The sequence below is a fragment of the Melospiza georgiana genome, chromosome 2, assembly GCF_028018845.1.
Source record: "Melospiza georgiana isolate bMelGeo1 chromosome 2, bMelGeo1.pri, whole genome shotgun sequence".
NCBI lineage: Eukaryota > Metazoa > Chordata > Aves > Passeriformes > Passerellidae > Melospiza > Melospiza georgiana.
In genome coordinates, this window is record NC_080431.1 from 70,594,656 (window position 1) to 70,619,674 (window position 25,019).

At 42.0% G+C, this 25,019-nt stretch overlaps 2 protein-coding genes and 7 non-coding genes across 15 annotated transcripts; 8 read left to right on the top strand and 1 right to left on the bottom strand.

Annotated features, from left to right (window-relative positions):
* Positions 1-182: 182 nt before the first annotated feature.
* On the bottom strand, positions 183-12,150 carry C2H11orf54 (chromosome 2 C11orf54 homolog). Of its 2 annotated transcripts, none has more exons than XM_058018301.1 (9): positions 12,089-12,150; positions 9,369-9,491; positions 6,771-6,869; positions 5,758-5,831; positions 5,095-5,196; positions 4,017-4,193; positions 3,146-3,295; positions 2,456-2,572; positions 183-454 (listed from the first exon to the last, which is right to left on the bottom strand). In XM_058018301.1, the coding sequence occupies exons 2-9, from the start codon at positions 9,424-9,426 to the stop codon at positions 281-283; spliced, it is 951 nt and encodes a 316-aa protein (XP_057874284.1). In that variant the 5' UTR covers positions 9,427-9,491; positions 12,089-12,150; the 3' UTR covers positions 183-280. The 2 variants fall into 2 exon arrangements, with proteins under 2 accessions (XP_057874284.1, XP_057874285.1); XM_058018302.1 differs by lacking the exon at positions 12,089-12,150 and adding an exon at positions 12,009-12,064.
* A 133-nt stretch (positions 12,151-12,283) lies between these two features.
* TAF1D (TATA-box binding protein associated factor, RNA polymerase I subunit D) lies at positions 12,284-24,986 on the top strand. 6 transcript variants are annotated; one of them, XM_058044005.1, is made up of 16 exons: positions 12,284-12,331; positions 12,656-12,728; positions 14,528-14,776; positions 14,880-15,324; positions 15,590-15,765; positions 16,331-16,388; positions 16,690-16,977; positions 18,611-18,661; positions 19,822-19,951; positions 20,303-20,349; positions 21,187-21,223; positions 21,534-21,602; positions 22,889-23,083; positions 23,250-23,321; positions 24,159-24,234; positions 24,867-24,986. In XM_058044005.1, the coding sequence occupies exons 3-7, from the start codon at positions 14,541-14,543 to the stop codon at positions 16,843-16,845; spliced, it is 1,071 nt and encodes a 356-aa protein (XP_057899988.1). In that variant the 5' UTR covers positions 12,284-12,331; positions 12,656-12,728; positions 14,528-14,540; the 3' UTR covers positions 16,846-16,977; positions 18,611-18,661; positions 19,822-19,951; positions 20,303-20,349; positions 21,187-21,223; positions 21,534-21,602; positions 22,889-23,083; positions 23,250-23,321; positions 24,159-24,234; positions 24,867-24,986. The 6 variants fall into 6 exon arrangements, with proteins under 6 accessions (XP_057899988.1, XP_057899996.1, XP_057900019.1 ...); XM_058044013.1 differs by lacking the exon at positions 12,284-12,331 and adding an exon at positions 12,346-12,465; XM_058044036.1 differs by lacking the exon at positions 12,284-12,331 and adding an exon at positions 18,962-19,098 and having other exon boundaries at positions 12,476-12,728.
* Positions 18,404-18,475, top strand: LOC131080783 (small nucleolar RNA SNORD5). The gene has a single exon (XR_009114215.1). It is a non-coding gene; the product is annotated as a small nucleolar RNA SNORD5 (small nucleolar RNA).
* Positions 19,589-19,716, top strand: LOC131080779 (small nucleolar RNA SNORA40). The gene has a single exon (XR_009114212.1). It is a non-coding gene; the product is annotated as a small nucleolar RNA SNORA40 (small nucleolar RNA).
* Positions 20,044-20,182, top strand: LOC131080770 (small nucleolar RNA SNORA8). The gene has a single exon (XR_009114203.1). It is a non-coding gene; the product is annotated as a small nucleolar RNA SNORA8 (small nucleolar RNA).
* LOC131080772 (small nucleolar RNA SNORA1) lies at positions 20,566-20,697 on the top strand. Its single transcript, XR_009114205.1, has one exon. It is a non-coding gene; the product is annotated as a small nucleolar RNA SNORA1 (small nucleolar RNA).
* Positions 21,388-21,459, top strand: LOC131080769 (small nucleolar RNA Z40). Its single transcript, XR_009114202.1, has one exon. It is a non-coding gene; the product is annotated as a small nucleolar RNA Z40 (small nucleolar RNA).
* Positions 22,142-22,273, top strand: LOC131080775 (small nucleolar RNA SNORA18). Its single transcript, XR_009114208.1, has one exon. It is a non-coding gene; the product is annotated as a small nucleolar RNA SNORA18 (small nucleolar RNA).
* Positions 22,978-23,103, top strand: LOC131080771 (small nucleolar RNA SNORA8). The gene has a single exon (XR_009114204.1). It is a non-coding gene; the product is annotated as a small nucleolar RNA SNORA8 (small nucleolar RNA).
* Positions 24,987-25,019: the final 33 nt, after the last annotated feature.

Sequence of the window (25,019 nt, forward strand, 5' to 3'; positions counted from 1 at the left end):
GTTCTAAACATAACTTCACCTCTAGTTCCCCATGGTCTGCTGTGGCCACTCAGGAAGCTCAAGCAAACAAAAGGAAAACATACAGTAACATTGCCATTAAATTACCGTTTAAATTCGGTCGTAACTCCAATGAAACACATACACCAAGTTCTGCCCTTTGACACAATTAAGAAGGCGGCAGCTGACTATTCTCATATTTATTCTTAAATCCGATCAGTGATAATTGAAAGCGTTACAAAAATCAGCGTTTGTACTTGAGGAAGATGCAATCGGCCGGGGCTCAGTCTCTCCCGACGGGATGCGTCTCCTGGGGCCGGTCGATGCGGAAGAGCAGCTCGGCGGGCTGGAAGTAGCCCAAGTACTGCACGCTGTCCGGGCTGGTGTCCTGGTGGTAGTGCCCTCCTTCCCCGTGGTGGCTGAAACAGTGCGTGTGCTCCACGCGCAGATCGAAGCCCTGGCACCGCACAGAAACCCGTCACCAACGCGCTCATGGGAACAGCATTTAAGTAATGGGATAGTCTATCCTGACACGCATTTCCACACATCTCCAACGTTAAGCAGTGAAAACTTGCAAGACACTTGTGAAACCAGTAAGACAAAAGAATTTAGAAACCCTGACAGCCCCCAGCTTTCGGTGTTAACCTGACTGAGATGTCCTTTTTAATCCCTTTTTCCCCCTACCTTTCTTTCCACTGGCATTAAATAATGCAGTCACACCAAAGAACCCCTACTGGAAATCAAACACCCTTGCACTGAATTGCCACGGGCCCATGTGATAAAGGGACTGTCTCTACTGCAATACTGAGAGCCAGTTTAGATGAATACGGGAAGAAAAATGAATAAAATAGCAACTAACATCCTAAACCATGAGATCAACACAACCAGTTTTATCTATCTTAGAATGGGTTGGGTTCAAAGAGACCTTTACAGATGATCTATTCTAACCATCCTGTCATGGGCTGGGACATCTTCCATTCAACCAGCTTGCTCAAAGCCCCATCTAACCTGGCCTTGAACACTTCCAGGGATGGGGCATCTGCATCTCTGGGCAACCTGTTCCACTGTCTCTCCACACTTAGCCTAAAAATTTTTTTCTACATGTCCAATCTAAATCTGTTTTGTTTCAATTTAAAATCCTTGCCTCTTCTTTTGTTGCTACATGTCCTGGTAAAAAGTTTCACTCTATCTTTCCTAAAAGCCTCCTTTAAGTACTGGAAGGCTGCAATAAGATCTTTGCAGAGCCTTTTCTTCTCCAGGCTGAACAATGTCAGCTCCCAGTCTCTCTTCAAAGGAAGAGGTACTCTAGCCCTTGGCTCATTTTCATGGCCCTCCTTGGGCCCTGCTCTAACAGGCCCCAAAGCTACATGTAGCACTCCAGGTGGGGTCTCATGAGGGAAAGGATCCCTTTGCTTGACCTGGCCACACCTAGTTTGACATAGCCCAGGATTAGTTTCCTGGGCTGCAAGGGGATAGGGTAGGTGGGCTATGGCATTGGAATGCCATGGTGTCCTGGTCTTCTTGTAGTGACACTCAAACATTTCCATAATCACAGGCCTAGCCAAGTGCTGTTGAGCTTGCAATGGATGCAGACAGGAGAAACCCAGAGGCATCCAGCACATGAGTTGCATTGATTCTGAATGGAGCAACTGCTGATGGATGCTTTCAAAGGATGCCTCAGTGGATTATGGGAAGATACAGTTTAGCCTTAGGCCAAAGGCTGCCACATAATGACACAATAAAATCACACCCTTCAACATATTTAAGCCTACAGTATGTCCCACTTACCTCTGGGAAAAAACATTTTAATATTACTTATGACAGCATTGTTATCTATAAAATAGCCATTTTCATCTAGGGTTTTCTGGTTACTTTTAAACAAATAGTTTTCCTAATTATGAACACCTTAATGGTTTTTTAAACCAGATTGGTGTTTATCCTGAATTATTTGCTGTTGAACTTGGTGCTTGTGAAAGATGCTAGGTAAGTTTCCAGCATGAGGCTTTGCAGACTTTAATTTACATCAGCAACAGGACACATACTTCATGTCTTTTGACACAGCATTAGCAGAGGGAGTTGTTATGAAAGTGAACTACATAAACAGGTGGCTGAACCACCCTCCATGCTCTTGACATTTCTCCCAGTTGGCCAGCAGTGAATGTAAACCGTACTGTTGGGTTTGGGATGCAAACACTTGCAACATGCAACAGAACCATGAAATTAATCCACTAGGAACAACCACTATAGGTTTCAGAACAGATTGACCTATCCTCAATTCAAACAATTCAAACAGTTCACAGAAATAAAAAGCTTCTCAATCATTTTCTCAGCTCTGGAAGAGCTGAACACAATATATATATATATACACACACTCCCATTCTTGAAAGGAAAATCACATCCAAGACAAAATTCATTACAGGCCTCAGTCTGTACTTAGAAAGGAAAATAAGAGACTCACCGGATCTCTGGAAACTATTACTGGCTGACAAATCAGTGGGGCCTTCATTTCAAAGAATTTGAGCCAGTTATTCACATCCTCATCAGTATTCAGGGGACAAGAAGAAAATTCTGGAGGCTAGAGCAAAAATAAAAGCTTTTTAAGTAAAAGGAAGACACTTGCATCAGGATACTTTTTCTCTAGCAACTTTACTTTTTCCCTCCCCACTATTCTGTTCATTTTCCTAAATGACTGAAAGAAGCTCACAGTGTCCATCACTCTGTTTCTTCCAGAAGAAGCGACTGGAATCTTATGTCTTTTATTGCACAGGTAGTGGGAGAACTACAGAAGTGAGGATGCTCCACCTCCTGGTACATTTTAGAAGCTCAGTTATTTTTTAAAAACTTTAATGCTTCTTTAAGTATCCTCTGAGTTTATGTATTTCATTTCAATTCATTTTACAATAGTTCTCCAGTTCTTTAGCTGCACACAGATTTCAAAGATGATGGCCTTAATGCCAACTAAAACAGAATTACTAGTTTTGTAACACTGATTTTGTAATGTCAACTCCTGACTTTAGTACCGTGCCCATCCTAATAGTTTATGCATACATTTAAAAATATAAAGTGAAGGAACTAAGATGTTACACCCTGATTTATACTTCTGTTTTCAGGAGGTCAAAGGAAGTTACATGCATGGAGAACAACATACCATAATATGAATCTTTGCTTTCCCCTTCTGAATGATAAACGTACCACCCATCCCAACTGGCTTTTCTCCATAGTGTTTCTCTAAAGTTTGTCTCAGACAGGTCACAAAGTTAAGCTCCCCAGTTCTTCCATTGGCTTTCACTTCAATGACCTGGAAGATAAAGTCAGTTTGTTATTGCCACCTCCTGCTGCAATAGTCTGAAAAGGTCTGTGAAAGCTGTTCTTAAATTCTCCCAAGCTGATAACCCAAGATCACTTTTTGAAAGGATAAGCTTCCATGCAAGTGCTGCTGCATCTTTCCAGTTTGTGACCAGCTCTCTTTTCCTTAGTTCAATGCTAGCTTTGCCTGTAAAGGGAGCTGGGCAGCAAGAGATTTACCTGTGTATGAGACAGTGACTTGAGCAACTCCCTTCTCTCCACCAGCTGGCTTCCACTCTATCAGAAAGAAACGCTGGGTAACAGAGAAGGCTGTTCAGTTTCCATGCAGCACTCGGGTTTTCAGCTGTTATGCCAGCACCTCTTAGTGCTGCCTGTGTCAGGAGAAGCACTTGTGCAAAAAACTACCTAAGTGCCCATGTATTATTTACACAAGTAATTGCACCATTACCTTAAGTCACTGCTAGTTTGGATTGGATTTGGATGAATGATTTATGATGGGAAAATTTTTGTAAACTAATACCTATCCCTCAAAAATTCAAGTGCCTCTGTCTCCACTAATTCTTCCCCTCAATCACTGGCATCAGTTCCTTATTTTTGCATGTTTCTCTTGTGGGATTACTACTTTACTATTATCACAGAATGCTGATAAGAGAACCATGAGTTTCCAGTCAGTCACAAAGCACTGCAAAGTCACCTTAGATGGAAGTACGCACCTTACCAGGTTGGCCCTCGCTGGCATAAAGGTTGGCCAACAGTCCAAACTCACAATCAGTGTATTTACTGCTGTACTTCTCAAGCAGGCACCCTTTATCTGCAGGATTTATCTGAGCAATGTAGCTCCCATTTACAGCAGGCTTTTTTTCACTCTTAGTTTGAACAATAGGGATAAACTGGGAAAAAGAATATATAAGAATAAGTCAATAAGAACATGTAAGAATCTGCCAAATGAGCTGAACTCACATAAATGTGGTTTAAGCTTTGGACCATGATCCCACTAAAAAATCCTCTTCATCACACAGCTCTGTCTCTCAGGTCTGTACTGGTAAGAAAAATGCACTAATATTGTAATGTAATTGAAAGGTCCAGAAAACAGGTCTACTTTTTCTGAACAATTAAACTTAATGTAATATAAAGATGAATGCTAGCGTTAAAAAAAAAAAAAAAAAAAAAAAAATCTATAGTCTGCATGCAAGTATTGGAATTCTATGTAATACTCTCTCAGTGTACAGTAACAACCACTATTACAGTGGCCCAAATTTAATGTTGATATGGACTATCTCATCTGCCAATAAATCCATCTAAAGGAGACAGTAAGACCAAAGGTTTACGCCTGAAAAAATTTGTAATTAACCAAGGTCTCCATAGGCAATAGTTTTTGTCTCCTACCCCTCCTGCAGTTGATAACTTTCTATGTGGTGTCTTTAAAATTCACAACAGTGAAACAAAGTCATCCAAGAGGGCAAAAGACAGGGAGTATCTCTAAGGCATTTACCAGGAAGTTTGAGGAATATTTCTAAATCTTGGAATTAAAACCTGTGGTCAGGTCTTTGTCAATCAGTTTCAAAAACCATGTTTCTTTCGTGCTTCAAGGTAACCGCATGCTTCCTGAAGAATTACAAGTTAAAAATTAACTTGTAATCATCTCAATTCCTTCTAATGTGTTTATGTGTTTGTGGCGTGAAAGTGTTTATTAAATGCATTGTTGTAAATAGGGAATACCCAGCATGATACTGCTCTACTGTTATGATACTTCCATGAATTCATTGACAACCATCACTCTTACATACTGACCTCTGCATTTATTCCAAGAACTTTGGATGAAGCAGCTCCAGCTCCAAGAATGAAAGCTCCAGGCAGCTCTATGTCCTTTGCGACTGTATTTAGATCATAAACCTGCAAAAGAAAACAATACATCCATCCCTGGAAGTGTTCAAAGCTGGGCTGGATGGGGCCCTGAGCAACTTGACCTAGTGGGTGGCATCCTTGCTCACTGCAGGAGGGGTTGAAACTAGACAATTTCTAAGGTCTCTTCCAACCCAAACCATTCTATGATTTTGGTGTGGTGCTCTGATCTGCAATTGTCAGTCTGTGCACTGCAGTCCTGGAGGCATTTAATTCACAACACTCACCCTCATTAAAATTTTGATAGGTTGAACATGGCTTCTGAACAGAATGCTTAGTAATAACAAATTTGGTAGATGTCAATTTGTTTGCTAAAAGATAGATTCTACCTGTATATTCCCTGCTTATTTTATTCCAAGACTGAATTACTGTTCTTATTAGATTTTGTGACATACAACACACATCAGAATCAGTCTCATTAAACACTAAAAGTGTATTTCACAAGTGTAGAATTCTAGTATCTAGATCCTAGTATCTCTTAGTCCTTAGTTTTGTTTATTGCTTTTCTTTTGACAAATGTATTAAACCCCACAGCTACAGAGAAAAACTCACTTTTTCTTTCTGTACAAGAGGTATGAGGTAAGGAACACCTCCCACATCTGCTATCCTAGGCTTTCCACAGATTCCTGGAAAAATACAGCCAGTTAGCTTGGTAAAATCTTTTTTTCCCAATGATCTTCAATAAGCATGCATCCTAACCCACCAAAGACCTGGTTCCTCAAACTTCTCAAACCTTTGAGAACACTATTTGTCTAGCATGCTAAGATAAAGTGTTGAACTATCGAGAAGTCCAAGGCCTAAGATTATTCACAGTAGGATTTAATGCTACACAACATGTTGTAAAATAACATTCTCTAAGCACAAAAAAATTTCCCAGAGTGGACAACACCTTCCATTTGCCAGTTCTCCAGTAATGCCCTCAACACACAGTAGAACTCTACTGGGACTCCACTTGCAAAATTTTAGCAAAGCTGAAAGCTATCTCAGGACAATTCATCCCACTTATTTGGATATGTATTTTAAGAAGGGATGAATAAACTCCTGGAGGTGTTTCTTTCACATTGATGCCAGAGGGAACTCAGATGAGTAGCACAGATGACATGTCTGTCTTCCAGACAGCTAGTGTAAAACAAGATGAATCCCATTCAGAATAAGACAGGTTCACTTTACTGACATACATGAATGCCAGCAATTTAAAAATTAATGAAAGTACAACTCCTTAGCTTCAGATAGTGATTACCATGGTTCTAAAAAATTTCTCCATCTGAAAGATAACAATGAATTCAAAACCTTTTCAGTACACTAAATCAAGCGTATGAAATAAGTATGTATGAAATTATAGGTTAAGAAAAGAAAAATATCACAAGTACTTAGTAATGACTTGTCCTTGTTCATACATCAACTAGGAAACTAATCCAGAAATAAAATGTAGCTCTCCTCTCATGCATATGCTTTACCTGAAAAACATTTTAAGCTTTCTCAACATCTTTAAAGTATCAAAACTAAGAAGGATCATGCCAAAAAAACTGGAGAAGTCTTAGTGAAAGACAGGAATGCTAGGTTACCTTTAGCAGGAAAGTTGAAGGGTTCCTTAGTCAGATCAGGACAGTCTACAACAGAGACTTGAACATCAGCAAAGTTCTCTTTAAGCCCTTTCTGCAAAACTGCAATAAAGAAAAATGGCAAAATTATTGACAATGAAAAATTACCAAGAGTCTGACAAGTTTCTAACAACAATAAATGTATCTGTTTGGGCTTTATTTCTGCAAGATACATTATTTATGCTTACCCTAAGTTACTCCATTGATTTAAATGTCTGCAGGCACTTGTTACATTACTACAACACTTGTTACATTACTACACTTTTCACATAGCTTCAGAGAGGAGCAGAAGTTTGTGCAGATAATTGTTTGCCACATTAATTAATTTTAAGAATTTAAAAACCATTTTCATTGAAATACACTGACTGACTGCTCCAAGGAGCACTAGGAGCAGCACAGTGTGAAGTCACATGGCTAAACTTCAATCTCATTCAGCAGGGGGTTTGCTTCCAAGAGCAGAAAATTACAATCACAGTCAAATATGATGCAAGAGCAAAGGAGGAAGCAAGATTTAGCTGAAGCAACAATCAGTTCTCTACATACATTAACCAGACGGGTTGCAATAGCTTGATTATAATCTCAAACCGTCTCTGCTGTCTGGAAATTTCTACCGCCATGGGATACTGCCTATCATGTTTATGCTCTTGTGGAGATTTTCTGGCAAGTGTCACTGTCACAGCAAGACAGATAATGAATGGTGTTAGTGATAATGAACCAAATTTAAAATTTTTGGTTTACTTCATATCAAGAACAAGTTTTTTTAGGCTCAGAACTTGCAAAGTCACTCAATCAACAAGGAGGATTATCTGAGTGCATTGTTTGGAAACAACTTCGAAACCTTTAGTGTGGGTAGTGTAATTTTTTAGCTCCAAACCTTTAGTAGTGTATGTGAAGTAGTGTCTTCACATACACTACTTCAAATACTATGTTGAAAGGTCCAGGTTCTTTCATGCCTGGGGGCCTGCTTTGACAGGTGTCTCAAACTAAAGAACAGAACATCCAGTCTTTAAATCAGGTGGTTCCTTATTTACAAAGACTTTCTTGTGCCTTTGTTTCCTCCAGTTAGGATTTCAGCCATATCATACTTCTTAAGATCAGATTTACCAAGCTCTTGACCAAAAGTAGTAGCTGGTACTTGGTACATTTCTAAATACATCTCAGTACCTTCTGGCATATGGACAAGGACAGTAAAAGGGCACTCCTCAAATTATACCCAAAACCTGAACAGCAACACAATTCCCAGCTTAGAGGAGATCCTCAGGACAGATCAGGAAAAAAAGGAAAATTCTGTTTTGTGATGAAATTTTTCTGATACTCCTTCAAGCTGTTCTACTGCAAATATGTGGTGTTCTCTGCAGCAGCCCTGGCCTACTGCCTCCATCTGACTGGGTGAGAAAAGCACTGGGAACCACCCAGGGCACTGCTGGGACCACACATTCTCAATACATGGAAATGTCACACTGACACAGATTCAGGAAAGTGGCAGACACTGAACTTGAGGATCAATCTGAAAGGCAAAAAAACCCTTTAGTATTTCTGCTGCAGGGGAGAGGCTGACAGAAGGAATAATTTCTCCTACTAGGGCAAGAAAAGAAACTCATAAGCAACTGGGCTGAACCCAGAAGTCCCTTCCAACCTCAGCCATTCTGTTTTTCCCAGCACATCTTGCAAAGGCTTTAGAAAGAAGTAAACTACAGAAGATGTTTCCTGCAGCCCTGTTCTAAGACATTGTCTAAGACCAAAGGAGGAGCCAACTAGGTTCAAACAAGAGGATCTGGCATGACACACAGCATCTTGTCAGCTATGTTTTGAGCAGTCCTGAAAAAGAAAGAAATACTGGAGGGTAGAGGAGGGCAGATGATTCTGTATTTGTAAAGCAGTTTGGTGTGTAGTGGTCAAACTTTCATGACCTGCACACAAATCTGCATATTCAGCAGTTTTAAAGGAATTGAGAGACCATCTGTATGTTTAAATATCATAGGGGCTTGGGGAGGAATCATTGTTTGCTCTAAGAAAATCACATATAGAGAAATAGTGCTGTTCTTCACTTCTCCTGCTAAAAGCAGGAATTCTGCATGTACTAGCTGTAGAAAGACTTTGGTATGAGGTTTAAGATAAGTTTGAAGAGTACATTACTATTACTGCGCCTGAGTGGGTCGCAGCTGGTGAGATAGACGGTGAATCTTGTTTCTTGAATCAGAAGGCTGAATTTATTATATCTTATATAGAATACATTAAGACTATACTAAATAGAATATAGAGAGAGGTTTGCAGAGCAGCTAGGCTAGCTAAGAATCGATAGAAAGAATCTATAACAAAGCTGTGGCCAAGGACTCAGTCCCCTGGCTTGCACTTTGTGATTGGCCCTTAATTATAAACATAGAAAATGAGCCAACCAGGAAACTCCTGTTACATTCCACAGCATCTGATAATAATTGTTTACCTTGTCTTCTGAGGCCTCTGGCCTCCAGAAGACACAGAAATCCGAAAGAAAGGATTTCTGTGAAGAAATGTCTGCGACACATTACAAGTTTGTATAAAGTCACATGTTGCATTACTTACCCCCAGCAAGCTCCTCCAGACTTGGGACATGGAAAGCAAACCTTTCGACTTTGGCCATTTCCTGATGGCTGCTGATTTCTTCAGGCAACAAGTTACAGTACAGCACACTGCAGAGGGACTGGTCTGCCAACAAACATAATAGTTTAACAATTTAAACATGCTCCTTTCAACACGTTAATTGTTTTTCAATTTCATTCTAGAATACATAGAAAACACAGAACTGTAGTTCTGGCATCACAGGAGAGACTGACAGCTTCAATACTAATGTTGAATTTCTTATGCATTTTGGGAGAAGATGAGTCTGTCAGCCCTATAGCTAGCTCAGAGCAGTACACATATTGGTCCTCAAGCTGACAGCTGGGTGTAGGGAAAACATATCCTACACTGAATGCAGATGAAGTGATCAGGAGATTTGAGTGTCGTTGTAAGCCTGGAGTCCCCGAAAAGTTTTGAAAGGAACCTGAGCTTTTCTGAGCATATCAGCTGCCTCCTAAGGTCTTCCCAAATTTAATGTTTACTTTTCCAGCACTGGCAATGGTGGACTTTCAACCTGAGCTGTGACATGGTCTCAAATTAATTTCTGGGCAAGTGTTTCCCCTTCCAGAGAGGAACAGGCTAGCAGCAAAATAGAAATCAACTCCAGCAAGTTCTGCAGTATCAGCCTCTGTACACATACAAAAAGTATGTAAAAAAAAAAAAAAGTATGTACTGTAACAAAAAGTTTTGAACATGAGTTTAAGAGCCCCTTCAGAAATGAAGTGTACTTCAGTCAGCCATGCAAGAGCAAAGCCAGCTAGAAGGGCAAGGCACTGGGTCAGGGCAGAAACAACTGATTGTACACTACCTAAAAATCAGCTGCAGCAATCATTAACTCCTTAGGCACATACTTGCTACACACAGCAATAAAACATAAAATGGGTCCCATTTACCCAGATCTCAGGTGGAAGAAGGAAAAAGGGAAATCCTAACTACATTCCTAGACCTGACTGAGTCTTTGTTAGGAAGGACTATGGTGTGAGACAGCTGCTTATGTAGAGTTCTAGCATCCGTTTTTAAAAAATCCTCTTTTATGACTGTCAAAAAATGTAACTGTCCTTAGCCTCTTGAGTCTGCATAAAGGAAAAAAGAAAACCAAACCAGCAGGAAAAAAAAAAAAAGAAATTAGAAGAGTGGGGAGATTGTAGCAGTCACTTAACCGAAATCTTTCAGCTTAGTGCTCAGCCACCCCAAATTACTGGAGGTGGCAAGCAATAGAGAAGGGAAGAAAGACTGCAACCTGTGTATAGTAATTCTCATCTTAGTTGGTCTTATTTGTCTCCACAGTTGATTTCATCCCTCCCCTGGCTCTGGAGGAGAAAGCAGCAGGCTGGACTTGGTGCCTCTGGTAGAAGCCTCATGTCAGGTAGAGTGAATCATACCACAAGACTTCTAGTGTGCACCAAGAAAGGGAGTAATTAGCCACAGGCAGAAAGTGAGAAAGTGAGAACATAGCTTTGGGAGCATTGTTTTAGATGATCCTCATCCCCTCAAGAACCTTTTGCCACATCCAGGAGGAGGCTGTGCCAGCACTCAACACATTGGTTGTCCTGAAACAGTCTGAGAAGACAAGCTAGAACTGCTGTTGTGCAAAAGGCAGAGACAAGACTTGTACAGTATTCAAATAAGTTAGCTCCCTCCAATCACAAAAGGAGAGAAAGATTGTGGAAAAATTTGATGTACCATAATAAACCAAATCTGATTGATAGACAGTAGTTCTTACCAGGAAAGACACAAAAGAGTAAATCTGTGGCCCACCACTGCAAATATTCACAGAGGAGTGAATTGTGTAGTGTGGGACAGAGAGACCCTGGGACAACAGCACACAATTAAGATCCATCATGGAGGGGTGCAATGACACTGAATTGCTAAGAAGAATTTCAAAGAAAGAACACAAATTATAAAGGGATGATAAAATTATTATAGATGTGGGATGATGCAACTAGAATGGAGGCAACAAGTATGTAAAGACTTAAAAGTCTACTTCAGAAGTGGGAAGAAAACATCAGAGAGAGTAGCCAGGTGCCAGGAGAAGGCAGATGAAACGTGAAACATTAGATTCATTATGTGTGTGAGGTGTCTATTGTCAAAACCTGAATTGAAATTAGCTTGGAGAGTTACAGCCAAAAAGGAGAGGTTATAGGCAGGCTAGACATGAGTCGGGGAGGGGGGTGGTGGGGGAAGAAATATTCGTGGAAAAAATTGAAGATGGCAGTTGTGAGAGAGAAATTTAGCGATGACACGAGAAGAGCAAGACATCCACAGATGCAGGAGCCGTATTTTTCGCCTGTGGCGGTGCGAGGAGATCCCGTACGGGACAGAGGAGGGCTGCGGGGCAGCAGAGGCAACTGTTTGAGCGGCGGGGATTTGGGGAAGGGGCAGGTCACCGCAGGGTAACAACAGGCGAGGCTGGGCTCCGCGGGACAGAGAGCGTCCCGGCAGGCAGGGGCAGCGGAGAGTACGGCAGCGAGGGAGCGCTGAAGGCGGCGGCACGCTTGGCATAGCTGCGGGGGAAGGAAGGGGCTGTTCAGGCTGGAGCTGCCAGCTCGGAGGAGCAGGGGGAAGGACAAGCAGCACAGCAGGGACGGGACGGGAGCCTCTCACCGGGCGGGAAGCCGCGGGAAGCCGGGACCTGCCTGATCTCTGCCACGCACCGAGCGCCGCCGCCGCGCCACCGCACCTACCTGCCCTGCCGCCGGGACTGGCACAGATAGGCAGGGCTCGGCACGGCTAGGCAGGACTCGGCCCCGTTCGGCCCCGTTCGGCCCCGCCCCCGGGCTCGGCCGCCCCGCTGCCACTCCCAGCATGGCGCCATCCTCCTGCCCCTCCTTCCCGTCGGCCCGCGCGCCTCTCGCGAGCTCCCGGCGCTATTTAAGGGGCGGGGCGGCCATTGCGCGCCCTCTGCGGCGGGGCGGCGGCGGGCGCAGGTCAGTCGGTCAGTGCGGGCGGATCCGCCGCCATCCGCGCTGCCGGGGCCCGGAGCCGCGGTGGCCGGGGGTGGAGGGACGGTCCGGGCGGTGTGGAGTCGTGCCCCGAGGACTGGGGCGTGTGGCGGCGGTCGGTGAGGGGCCTCGCGGAGCGGTGTCCCGGGGTGTCCCCGGCCCGTGATGCCTTGATGCCTGCCCGCCTTCGAAAGGCCTTCGGCGGTGCCGGCCCTGGGGCGCTGCGGGCAGCCGAGCCTGGCGACGGGTGTGCCCGGGTGCCTTTGTTAGGCCTTCAGCAAGTTTACGTGGTTGCTTTTCTTCCCTAAGGCATCTGCGTGCTGTGCCAGCGCTGCAGGCCGGAGCTGCGGCAGAGACCTCGAAGGATGCTGAGCTGCGGCTTGTGAGTACCCGGCAGGGCCTGTGCGCTCAGGGGCATTGCTGTCCTGGCCATGCCGTGGGTTGGTTTCGTTTCTGGGCTTGGTGTTTGTCAGGCCAGGGGTGAACCAGTGTGAGCAGTGTGCCTGCAAAGGCAGAGCAAAGCTGCCACGAGCGTCTTTCATGTTGTGAGGGGCCCAAAAAGGACCACAGGATTGGAGGTGTGGCCTCAGCAGTGCTGAGTACAGGGGGACAGTAACTACCCTGCTCCTGCTGGCCGCACCATTGCTGATCGAGGCCAGAATGCCATCGGCCTTCTTGGCCACTTGGGATCATACTGGGCTTCTGTTGACCAGCACCCCCAGGGCCTTTTCTGCTGTGATCCAAGTGCAGAACCCAGCACTTTGCCTTGTTAAACCTCACTCAGTTGGCTTCAGTGAAATCCAGCTTGTGCAGGCGCCTCTGCAGAGCCTTCCTGACCTCCAGCAGATCATTCCCATCCAGCTTGGTGTCGCTTGCCAGCTGAATGAGGGTGCATTTAATCCCCTTTTTAGGTCATGTCAGTGGACATGAAATTGGTCTGGCCCCAGCACTGATTGCTGGGGAACATCACTTAAGACCAGCTACCAGCTGGATATAACTCCATTCAGCACCACTCTCTCGGGATCCATCCATCCATCCAGTTTTTCATGCAGTGAACAGTGCACCCATCCAAGCCATCAGCAGCCAGTTCCTCCAGGAGAATGTTGTGAGAAATGCTGTCCCAAAGCTTTACTAACGTGCAGGCAGACAGCATCCACAGCCTTTGCCTCATACACTGGTCAGAGAAGGAGATCAGGTGGGTCAGTTGGGACCTGTCTTTCCTAAATTCTGACTGGGTCTAATCCTTTGATGTGCATGTGCCCTCAGGATCATGTGCTGCAGGTTATGTGAGGACATTGTATAAACTGCTCTAGTGTCTTCAGATGCTGAACTGTGTAATAACATTTGAAATATTTAAGGGTATGATGATGAGTTTGTAAAACTCTAAAAAGCACAGTAAAATTAGAAAGATACAAGTCTACAGGGCTAGTAAATGATTACCAGGTAAAATAACTTTGGGCTCATACAGAGGAAAATTTAAGTTCCTTTGCTGTGTGTTACAGTCCTTTTTGTATAGACTTGGGGCACCAAAGAGCTGGACTGTGTTGTCTTGCAGATTCAAGTGAAAATTAACATTTTAGTTCTGAGGCTGGTCTCTGGAGATTGATAGCCAAATAAATGGGTGATGGATTGTTGAGAGCAGGAGATTTATTAGGTATCTTAGAGCTCACAAAAGAACAGAAGGAAAATGGCATAGCTTTTCATGATGACACTATCTTGGATTAATTTAAAGATTTTAAATGATAGTGAAGTAAATATTTATGTATGACTTAAAACTGCAATATCCTTTCAAGTATAAGAAGCCATTGGCTATGTGTATGTGTGCTTGTTTGGAGGCAAACTCTCCCCTAGTAGAGAGGGTTAAAATATTCAGAATTGAGCTCAGTAAGTCTCTGAACAATCTGTTGCACCACTGATGTTTGCCTTCCTTTGGGCAAGAGCTGAACTAAAAAGATCCACAAATTTTCTGATCTCAGTTATGCTGTGATTATCTTCAGTGGCTGTGACTTCAATGTTAGTATGAAAAATGTAACTGGTCATGGTTCATAGGAAAATCTCTGCTCAAGTTTCCTCAAGATTGTTCTTAAGTTTACCCTGTGATCATGAGTGGAGTAGTAGGAAGTTTGTTGCCTGATTAATGTACATTTTTTTTTAGTTTCTTGAATTCTCATTGCCTTTTAGAGCAAACTGAAACATGACTGATACAGATGAGTCCCAGGCTTCAGGCTCTGATTACCCTGATGCGCAGGAGCTGATCAGCCACCAGCAGGAGGAGCCATTCGAGGTGTGCTCATGGCAAAGGAATACAGGAACAGAGCGGTCGAGGCAGAAGGCAGCTGCTCCTCAGGAGTCTGCAGATCATCCCAACAGCATGTCTAGATCATCAGCTGCTTCAGCTGAGGTTTTACTGATCAGCAGTGATTCAGAAAGGTAAGCTTTTGTCTCTAGTCCAGAATTTTTCCTGTGGAGAACTTGTGTAATGTATCATAAAAGTGAACCCTCTTTTGAAAGTAAATACTTATTTATTCTTCAGTGATGTCTCTGCTGCTCGTCCTGAGTGCTCTGTTGCACCTACAAAGCAGAAAAGGCGATCTCAATCTTCATGGCAACAAGCTGAATCTGGTACAGAGGTACCTGACAATGAAAGCTCCTCAGATTCTTCCCTGTCTCCCCAAAGTCCAGGGAAATCATTAGAAGTTCCCAAGCAGCAGAAGTCTAAATTCAATTTGAAGGCCATTTTTGCCTATCACTTCAGGGGAAGGAAGTTCAAAGCCGCCGCACACCGAAAATACAAAATACAGGCACGGAAGAGCAAGAAAAAGTATGAGAGCACCCAGATGCCCACAGGGAGGCCCCCACTGACAGCCTCACCTCAGGAACAAAAGAGGAGGCTCCTAGACAGAGGTTTTCAATTCCCTTTTGTTGAAAAACATTATGGGGAGAAACATATTCCCTTAAAGATGGTTCTTGACTATGAGGTAAGTCCTCTGTTATGTGGGATAAATATTTACTTAGTCTAAAAATTGTGAATTGAAATGGGCTCTGTTGTGCTTCTTTAAGAATAAAACAATGAAACAGATTCTACTTCTATTAAACACGATACTTGATGTTGTAAAATTAATACCTTTTAAAGCAAACACTGCAAGAATATGTATGGGTGTTGATAGAATGTTACATCAGTTCATAATGTAAATTTTTTGTAGTGGTACTTTTAAGGTCTTACCTGAGTATTTTTTCCTACAGCAAGCAGCTGCAAAGGGATATTTCAAGTATATTGAAGTGCTTAAATATGAAGAACATCTTAAAAAAGCTTTAAAAGCCCTTCAGGCCAGTGATGACTTAGAAAAAGAGTGTATGGTGTTACGGAAGCACAAGTACTTAGATGATGAAGGCCCCATTTCCCCTATTCAGGAGACAGAGTAAGTTCATCTTTGCTTTTTTGTGCTTTACTAACATATAAATGTGTGTGTATCAAGTTCTGTTGTTCTCCTGTCCTTTTAACCTTTGAAAGCATTGTTTATTTTGGGAACAAAGCACTCTACCCCTTGGGAATATTATGTGTTTGTAGATGGTGACTTAATAGTTCTCACAGAAAGAAGTATTTTTAATTTGATCTGAAGACTGATAATTGTTGGTAGAAATTAAAGTATTTGCTGAAATGCACTCCTCTAATGTTATCCCAAATAAACTACAGTGTTCTAAACCAAATACTAAAGGATAATTTTAATACTTTTTTACATTAATAAAAACCAAAGTGTTATCTTTGGTCTTCAGGGTTGAGCAATTAGCTTAGTGCAATAAAAAGATCAGTAAATCAGCAAGAATACTTGCTGTTGTAAATACACTGATAACCTTTAGAAAGCCAAAAAGACAGTGTTAAAGGTACAATGCTGTCTTTCAGCTACTGTTCATTTAAGGGCTTGTAGTTAACACATTTTAAGGTTCTATAAAAGTACACAGTTTGATCTAATTTTTTTATTTCAGTGATGATGAGGACGGCTTGAATTCTGATACTCAGGAACACCTTGATGCCAGAGTAGTGGTAAGTAAGCACTCCTTAACTTGAGAAACACTCTGGCTTTTTTGTTCTGAAGTTAAAGAATTAGTAGATAATGTCTTCAATGTTTAGTTCTTGAGCTGAGATCCAGAGTTGTGTGACCTCTGAATTCTGATCTGTTAAAGCAGAAGGAGGTTGATTGTCCACACTTCTCTTCAGTGTAATGCTGAAATGTATGGGAGTTCTGCAGTTCCCTGCAGAGTTCTTAAAATATGCAAATTTACTACAAAAATCTTAAATATCTCAAAACTAAACTTATTACTACTTCTGTCTTCCATTTTCTTAGGAGAACAGCTCTTTCATTCTAAGCAGCACAATTCCCAAAAAAAAAAAGTCAAAGCCACGAAGAAAACATGCCAAACCACCTGAAGTGATTGAAATAATGGATGAAGAAGAGAGTGCTGAAGAGAACTCTTTGCCTCTGCAAGGCTCACCTTGGTGAACAGCAGATGGACCAGTGAGGTGGCAGGGGTTGTTCCTCAGATGCCTTTTCATGGGCCTGTTAGGTTTAAAGCATTGGTTTGGAGTCACTGTTCATCTCTCCGCCCAGCTGCCCAGGCACACTTGGCTTACTGTGAGTATACTGGGCTTGTGTCTGAGACAGTGACAAAAATAGAATAACTTTGTCCTCATGCTCAGCTTTTAAGTGTCTTCTGGGCTAGTTTCTATCAGGAGTATAATATTCCTGGTTCAGTGGCTGATGAGCTTGGTGAAGTTCTGGCTTCTGCAGTGTAACTTCTGTTAACCAATGGATCACAGAATGTGTATAATCAAAATGGGAAGACAAGTTCCAAGTATTGTAGAGGAACAACAGCACAGGATAGAAAAGTATGTGTATGTAGAAAAGCAAGTGTACATTAAAAAGTATGCATACATCTGTATGCTTAAGTTTGAAAGGGCAGTTTAGATGCCGTTCATAGCAGATTTCTTTGTGGGTGGTCCTTGAGAGATTGTTTTTCTGTCTTAGAGGTGCAGGCTTGAAATACTTTAGAAGTTAAAGGGGTGAAGAAAGAATTAAAGATGAATGCAAGTCAAGTGCCAATCATAAAAATGCAGAAATGGCTGGTCAGTTTTGACAAAAGTTTATAAAAAAATGTGGCTAATGTATTTAAATGATAATAAAATCCAATTTTGTATGATTGAGATTGTCTATTCCATGAGGAATAAACTCTCAGAAAACTAATTCTCTGCTCCTTAATCTCATACAATAATCTGAAGTTGTAAGTTATTGTAAAAATAACTGTAGCAATATGGTGAATCTTGAGTTAAAAATTCCTTTTTCCCTCTTTCTCGCCTCTGTCCATAATAGCTTCTGATGTGAACATGACCTAGCAGAAGCTAAAAGCTCTTTATTAACAGTACTTGCCAGGCATTGCCCCAGCTGCAAACACCTTTCTCAAAGGTGTTTTAGTCAGTAGGAAATGTTGCTAGTGTTTAGGAATGGTCTGAATATTGCTGAATTCTCCTGCACCAGTTTTGGTAGCTGAAGTAGTAAATGTTTAAAATGTTTACTTGGGAATAAGGAAGATTATATAAGGAGTCACCTCACAGCCTTACTCAGGTACTCTTAACCAAATTGGTGTCAGCAGCTAACTGACAGCTGTTCAGCAGGTAAAAGTAATCTGTGCTGAAGGAGCAGAAAGGCTTTGTCTGCTGATTAAATTTCCTTCAGATGAAACTGACAGTCTCAGGAGGTTTGCAGTAGGTGCTCAATATTATGAGCAGCCAGTCGAGCTGTGTTATTGACATGCTTGAATTAAGGTCCCAGACCTCTGTAAGGAAGTTTCCCAAATGCAGCTTTGATAGCTCTAAGTCTGCAGAAATTACCCTTCAGCATTTAAAGATGACAGCTAAAACTGGTCCACAATTAATGGCTAAATGTAACTCTTAGGTGTCTCCCTGAGAAATACTTAAAGGCTTGAAAGACTCATCCTGGATCTAGGAGTGGGGTTCTTGGTTAGGGCATAGTGAGGGGTATGTGGAGTCCTGTTCATTCTGCTGTTCATGTGATTAATTCAGCTGTTCAACTGCTGAGTGACTCAGAAATGAACTAAGTTTCAATTCTGATTAGAATTGGATAAATTAATACATGAAAATCAAACTTATTGCAGCTGCTAAATTGATTGTTAAAATCTAGCTTTAAGTAATTTTCAGTTATTTGACTGTAAATGACAGTTTTTATCACTTTGCTTTTCTTTCTCTTCTAGTTTATATTGTTTTGGAAGAGGAAATACCTCTTGGTTTTCTTGCTGCATAAGGTAGGATGTTACTTGGTTTTCGGTTTTGTTTCCTTCAGGTAGCTTTTTTTTGCATTATTTCACAAAAGGTTTTGAAAAGGCAGTGCTCCATAGTTAAAATAAACACATTACAGTGCTCCACAGCTGAGCAGCTTGTGAGTGTGAAACTTCCTGGGTATGAGTTCAGTGCTACATACCTTTCAGTCTGACCAGAATTAAACCTGTAGCCTGAGTTTTTGAATACTTCAAAGTGCAGTTTTTTAAAAAAAACAAAAGCTTTACCTTCTGTCAAATGCTGCAGCTTTATCTGATTTGGTTTAGATAACACTGCCTGGAATTGTCTCTGCTGAAGATGTTGAGGAACTACTTTCCCCTCAGTGTCTTTGTGGTGCCTCACCCACACTTTCTGTACCAGGGTGTGTCAACAGCTGCAGCTTCTTTCTGGTGGCTTCCCTGGGGTAAAATTCCATCTTAATTCATATCTCTTGCAAGAACAAGGAGGGACAGCAGAGAGCAGCTGGTAGTCTAGAAGTTTGCATGGCTTGGGACAACATAGGGAATAGCATGGAAGAAATCACCTAGTAAGGATATAGCATAGGAAAACCCGATAGACATGGGAAACACTGAGCTGCGGGTGGGCAAGTAGTGAAACCTTACAAGAACACTGAGTGATAGGATGGGAGCAGACACCTCACTTGGCCATGGCTGTAGGCAGAGAACTGCACCTGGAGGCACATCAGGTTGGCACAGTGTACGTTGTTCTGAGGATGTATGTGGTTCTGGGCTCCTCACCACAATTGCCTTGGTTCAAGCTGCCTGTCTCTGAGACTGGGAAGTGTGGTGACTGTCAGCCTCTGCTGCTGCTAACAGTAAGTATGTAGTCAGTTGGAAGTAGCTTCAAATGCTGTTTCAAAAATAGTAAAAAAATAAGTGTGTTCAGTCTGTTCCAGCACTTGATCAGGTTTTGTCTTGTGCTGTAGACAAAAAACCTGGAACCTAGTGCTTAGAAAAAACCCTTCTTTTGCAACCCACAGCTGATGAATGTATTAGTTGTGTTACATATATGAAGGGACAACATTTGCATGGCCTCAAATAGCATTAATTCATACAAATACTGGTCAATCTAGAGTTTGATGTTATGAATATTCAGAAGTGTAGTTTGGTTGTTTCTTTCTTTGTAGATGAGCACACTCACATTGCAGCAGCAGTTGTAACTACTTGGGGATCTCCTGAGTTCTTATGGCTGTTCGCTGACCTGATTCACAAATCCTTCACTTCGGTGGACATGTGTGCAGCATGGTAGCAAAAGAGGTGAGCTTTGTGTTTCTCCTGAGCTTCAGCATAAGACCACTGGGTTTCTGCAGTTTAGCGCTATTCCCACAGCAAGTAATCAGACTAATTTGTGCACTGTATGGTATCTGCACCCAGCAGTGTCTTCCTGATGAGGTGTTCAAAAAGCAGTGCTACAGTATTTCAACAGCTGGCATCGTTGGTTTTCATGCAGATGTGCTGGTTAAACTTGGTATTTCTGTTGAAACAAGTAGATTTGGTGTTTATTAGTGGAAAGATTTTCAAATACAACATCAAAAAACTCTTAAATTGTTACAGGATAAAAGTATAGTTTAACTAATGACATTATTCCAAAATATTTTTTCTTAAAAGGGCATTCCTGTGATGTGTGGAACATATTGGAAAGCCTCTACTCAGATGTAAGTGTTGAGGAAACAGTTGGCTTTTTTCCTAGGGTTTTTTCCTAGTTGTATGAAGATAAAAGCTCAAGTCTTCTTGGTTGCCTTTTGACAACAAAAAAAAGTATTCTATTTTAAAACAAAAATCCACGTTCCAGATGACCACTAGAGACAGGTTTCTTTCCAAGTTACCTAGCTAGGTTTCAAAAACAGGCCATTCTAATTGTGGAGTTGTTATGCCTCGTTCTTCAGCAGCTAGACACAACCTGCAGTGTGTCTGAATTGGAAAACGTGGCTAGAAGAGTAACAGGTTCTGCTTTCCTCACTGTACTCATAATTGCAGTGGTGACAATGAGACCTGTAACAAGTTCACTTAGTGGGACAGTTATGCAAACATACTTAAAAATGCAACTACTATGAAATTTAAGCATTAATGTGAGTTAATGTGCTTCAATTCTGTATCCTGTGTACTAAAAGAAGTAGAATTAGCAGGTAGAGAAAAATACTTGCAGTGCTGAATTCCTGTAGATGGTTTATTAAAAGCATATTTTTAAGGTGTTGTACAATGGTCTCTTCCATGCTTTCTTTGTGAGGTACCTCCCTTAGTTTTACTTTCTGTGCCACAGTGCTCCAGTCTCTTCAGCTGCAGCTGGGCCTTGTTGGTAGTTGTGTGATAAACTGGGCTGTGGTGTGATGGCAGATAAAGTGCTCTGTTGTGTCATCAGCATTCAGCCAGTGTAACTGGGCTACTCTGCCTGGCCTCATACTGAGATAAAAGCACTCAAGTCTTGATGAACTGCTAAAATACTGAGGAAACTTAGAAGTATTACTTAGATACAACAATTTATTTTGTTTTAGGAAGTGCACCTGATGTCAGGTCTGAACTAGCATCTTGGTAAGTTTGTGTCACTGTTTTTTTTTTAACCTGTTTTAGGTCAGCCACCTGTCTTTAACTTGGTGAGCTGGTTATACTGCTGCTCCTCACTTAGTGAGAGAATGCAGTGTTGTTTCAGAAAACATGAGAGCTTATTTTCCCCAAACTTCAGAATGCTGTTAGAAAATTGTTGTGATGATGGCAAAATGTTCAACTGCTCTGAAGAGAGTGAGTGAGAAGAGCCTTTCTGAACAAATTAACTTAGTACTGTTGTAGGTTCTGCTGATTTGTATGCTGGTTTGTACCTTTACTTGTTCTTTTCTGGTTGCAGGTACTTAGGGAAAGTGAAGAAGAAAGAAATGCAGGCTGCCATTTCACAAAGTCTGCAGCTGCTTCAAGGGTTAGTGTGACATCAGGAGTTCTGCCTATACTTTAAAGACTGAGGGGCTCTGTTCTTCAGTAGGTCAGGAGTCTCTCAGACCAAGCTCACTGATTTGTGAAAGTTCAGGGACTGTATTCAACATTACACTACTATATCTTAATGGATTGTTCATTCTGTTAAAGGAAGAATTTATTGTAACATAAGTTTGGCCAAGGAATGTTCATATAAATTCCTCAGTCAAAAACGAGATGAACTGGTTGACTGCTTAAACTGATAGTTTTGCATTGACCAGTAAGTTACAATCAGTAGGAAATTTATAGGGAGGATTCTGCAGAGTTCTGTAGATAATTCTCATTGATGTTTGCTTCTCAGGTAACTTAACTTGTAATTAAAAACTTGCTAATATGAAGGACGTGCTAGTGTATCTCACCCTCTTCCGTCCCCAGAATGTCTTGAAACAACATAAAATGACACTTACTGTGATCTGTACCAAGTACTTTCCCAGTCTGCTTCATTTTGATTTATCATCTCTTGTGTTAATTTATGGCACCAGAAGTGTTGAGGTCTATCCCGATGGGATCTTTCCTGTAGGTTCATGTCGTTGGAAACGCCTCACAGAATAAACTTGTGGTTTGGCTTTACCCACTTAACTACCTGTTAGCTCTGTGGGATAAAACTGCAAGACAAATCTTAGAGTACAATCTGAGAATGCAGGATGCCCAGTGTTATCCTTTAGGTGTACTGCAACATGCTTGGAATGCAAATCAAAAAGTGATTCAAATGGAAAAGCTTGGTTGGAGTAAAAAGTCAGTGTGTTCTGGGACTTCAGGTGCAACTGACATTCTGAATTACATGGGCTGAACTTTGTCTCTTGCCCAGGTTTTTGTGTAGGCACCTGACTTGCAACAGTTTTTTTTGCTGCATGTTTTCTGGATGGCTTGAAACAGTCTATTCCCTCCTTTAATCATGCAGGAGTGATTATCATTGTTTCAGTGGCTGTTGGTAAGAAGAGAGAGCACTTCGATGTCTGTTACAAAGTAACTACGTAAACTTGCTGCATTTTTTTTTTGTATAAGGATGCTCTACAGTTTTGTATTGAGCAGCAATATTTGGTGAATTTCTTGAAGTGTGGGGTTTAAAGAGTTAATTTCTGAGCAGATCAGCCAGTTTACTGCTATACTGCATTCTGTTCTATAGAACAAAGAGTTCAAAGTAAAAGAAGCAAAGTACTCTGGAAAAAGTATAAATCTTCACACGGGAGAATTCTGAAGCTGCTGTTCATGTTAGTCTGTTCTTCCTCTCAGCTGCACGGCAGTTCTGTGGAGAGTACCTCTTACTGCCTGGCACCCTCTGGTGCATGCAGGAAGCTCAAATGTAGAATGAACTGTGGTGGTTAAAGGTCTGTGCACCCAGCAGCCTCCTCCTGGTGGGCAGATGGTCAAAAAGCAGTGCAGCATTTGGCATCCTTGGTTTCCAGTCTGCTGTGCCTGTTAAACCAGGTATTTTTGCTGAAACAATCTCTAACCTCTAAAGGGATTTCAGTGTACTTATTTCCATGTAACAAATAAAAATAGATGTTTTCATTTGTCTTCATTTTGATTATCTGTGTGAAAACTGTCTCCTGGCCTCTGGAACTCAGCAAGTGCATTCAATTCTTTCTAACAGGTGCTTGAGGATACAGAATGAAGTGAATTGAATTGCCCTGAGTTAAAATGATGGAAGCAATTAGTTTGACAGGTAAGCACTCAGTTACTACTTCCATATGATTTAACATGGTGTATTAGCTTTGTATGACTGAACATGGGAACTACTAAGCTGTTGTAGAACAAAGTGTGGAATGGTTATGAGTACCAGAGATTACTCATAACCATACTCATAACCAGGGTAGTGATCACTGCAGATCTTGGCAGTATCTGAGGAGATCACTCATCTGTGAGTCATTCTTCTGTGTTTATTGATACTTCAAAATGTTTCAGCAGTTGTGCAGCCATTTGTAGTACAGGTGTCCGAATTAACTCTGCTGTTGGTTGTGAGAAATTCCTCAGTACTTGGAGTTTGTGCCATACTTGAGGCTTGTTCACAACTTGGGTTGTGTATTGGCAGGATTGATTGGTCCTTCACTGGAAAAGATGGGCAGCTGGGCTATTCACTGAAGTCCTGTAAGAGCAGTGAGAGGAGTATCTGGTCATTACCAAGGCTGCTGGGATGTTACTGTTTCTGGTGAGCTGTGGACATGACCATAAAGCAAATCCACCAGACTCCTGTGCTGCCACGTGATGTGGCACCAAGTCTGCTGGGCATAAAGCTTTAACACAGGTCAAGGACACAATACTTCCTGCTGCTGTTAAAAGCAAATTCTGAGGTGTAGGGATGTATCCTTGGGCACCTTCAGCACTTGAGCTACAGGGGAGCAGAAGTTCCAGTTAAGTGATTTGTTGATTGAATTCCAGAGCTCCTGCTGAGAGGTTGGTTCTTTGAAACAAACAAAACCGGGAGACATAGGCTGTTCCCTGTAATTTACACCTGAGGTGCACTTTTCCCCTGTTCTAACCAAACCCAACTCTTAACTCCTAGGGTCTGCCACCAAGTTGCTTCTGTGTGTAAGAGGGATGAGAAACACCATGTGGGAGCTGCCAAAGTGAGTGTGAAGGTAAGGGCACTTAGCAAAAAGGCTGAGACTTTAAAGAAATTGAAGGTCACTTCAAAGAGGGTTTGCATGGCTGAAAAACCAGCAGCTCTTAACGCGGTGACCGCATATTGAAATCCTCTGCAGGATGCCGTGGACACTCTGTGTGTGCTCTGGTCTATTTGTGAGGAGATAAGCCCCTGTGTAGTTGGGCCTTACCCTGCTGCCTTCAGGGCTTTTTGATGGTGATGTGGAGGAGAGGCTACTCAGTTCCATTCTGAAGCAAGAACTTGCAGCATGGAGCATTAAGGAACAGGGTTGCTACAGTTGTGGTTTGAGCAGTGTTGCAGCCCAGTTGCTGTTTGTGTGCGCAGAGAAGGGCAGTGGAGCTGGGAGAAGGGTCTGGAGCACAAGTTGGATGAGGGGCAGCTGAGGAAGCTGGGGGTGCTACACCTGGAGAAAAGGTGGCACAGGGGGAGCCTTCTGCTTTGTACAACCACCTGAAAGGAGCTTGTAGTGAGGTGGGGGTTGGTCTGCGAATTAACAAAAATTAGAGGAGATGACCTCAGCTTGTGCCAGGAGAAGTCTAGATTGGATATTAGAAAAGTTGTTTTTATTTGGATTGAAAATGCTAATAGATATTTTTCCTCTCTTAGATCCTGCTGATGTTGATGCAAGCCTGCTCCAAAGAACTGCACAGCTGTTCCAGACAAAGAAAGAACCATCCCTAGTGTGTTTATTGCAGTTTCTTGAATTAAACATTAATTTTAACTTGCTACTCCATGCTCTACTGAAAATCCCAGAATTGT

What these genes read in the sequence shown, in the direction of transcription:
- C2H11orf54 (XM_058018301.1), bottom strand. Translation starts at nt 9,426, where the DNA reads ATGGCCAAAGTCGAAAGGTTTGCTTTCCATGTCCCAAGTCTGGAGGAG. An exon ending in TCTGGAGGAGCTTGCTGGGG is followed by an intron (nt 6,870 to 9,368) that starts GTAAGTAATGCA and finishes TCTTTATTGCAG; the next exon opens with TTTTGCAGAAAGGGCTTAAA. An exon ending in TTCTTGGAATAAATGCAGAG is followed by an intron (nt 4,194 to 5,094) that starts GTCAGTATGTAA and finishes TCTTTTTCCCAG; the next exon opens with TTTATCCCTATTGTTCAAAC.
- TAF1D (XM_058044005.1), top strand. Translation starts at nt 14,541, where the DNA reads ATGACTGATACAGATGAGTCCCAGGCTTCAGGCTCTGATTACCCTGAT. An exon ending in AGATGGTTCTTGACTATGAG is followed by an intron (nt 15,325 to 15,589) that starts GTAAGTCCTCTG and finishes TTTTTCCTACAG; the next exon opens with CAAGCAGCTGCAAAGGGATA. An exon ending in ACCTTGATGCCAGAGTAGTG is followed by an intron (nt 16,389 to 16,689) that starts GTAAGTAAGCAC and finishes CCATTTTCTTAG; the next exon opens with GAGAACAGCTCTTTCATTCT.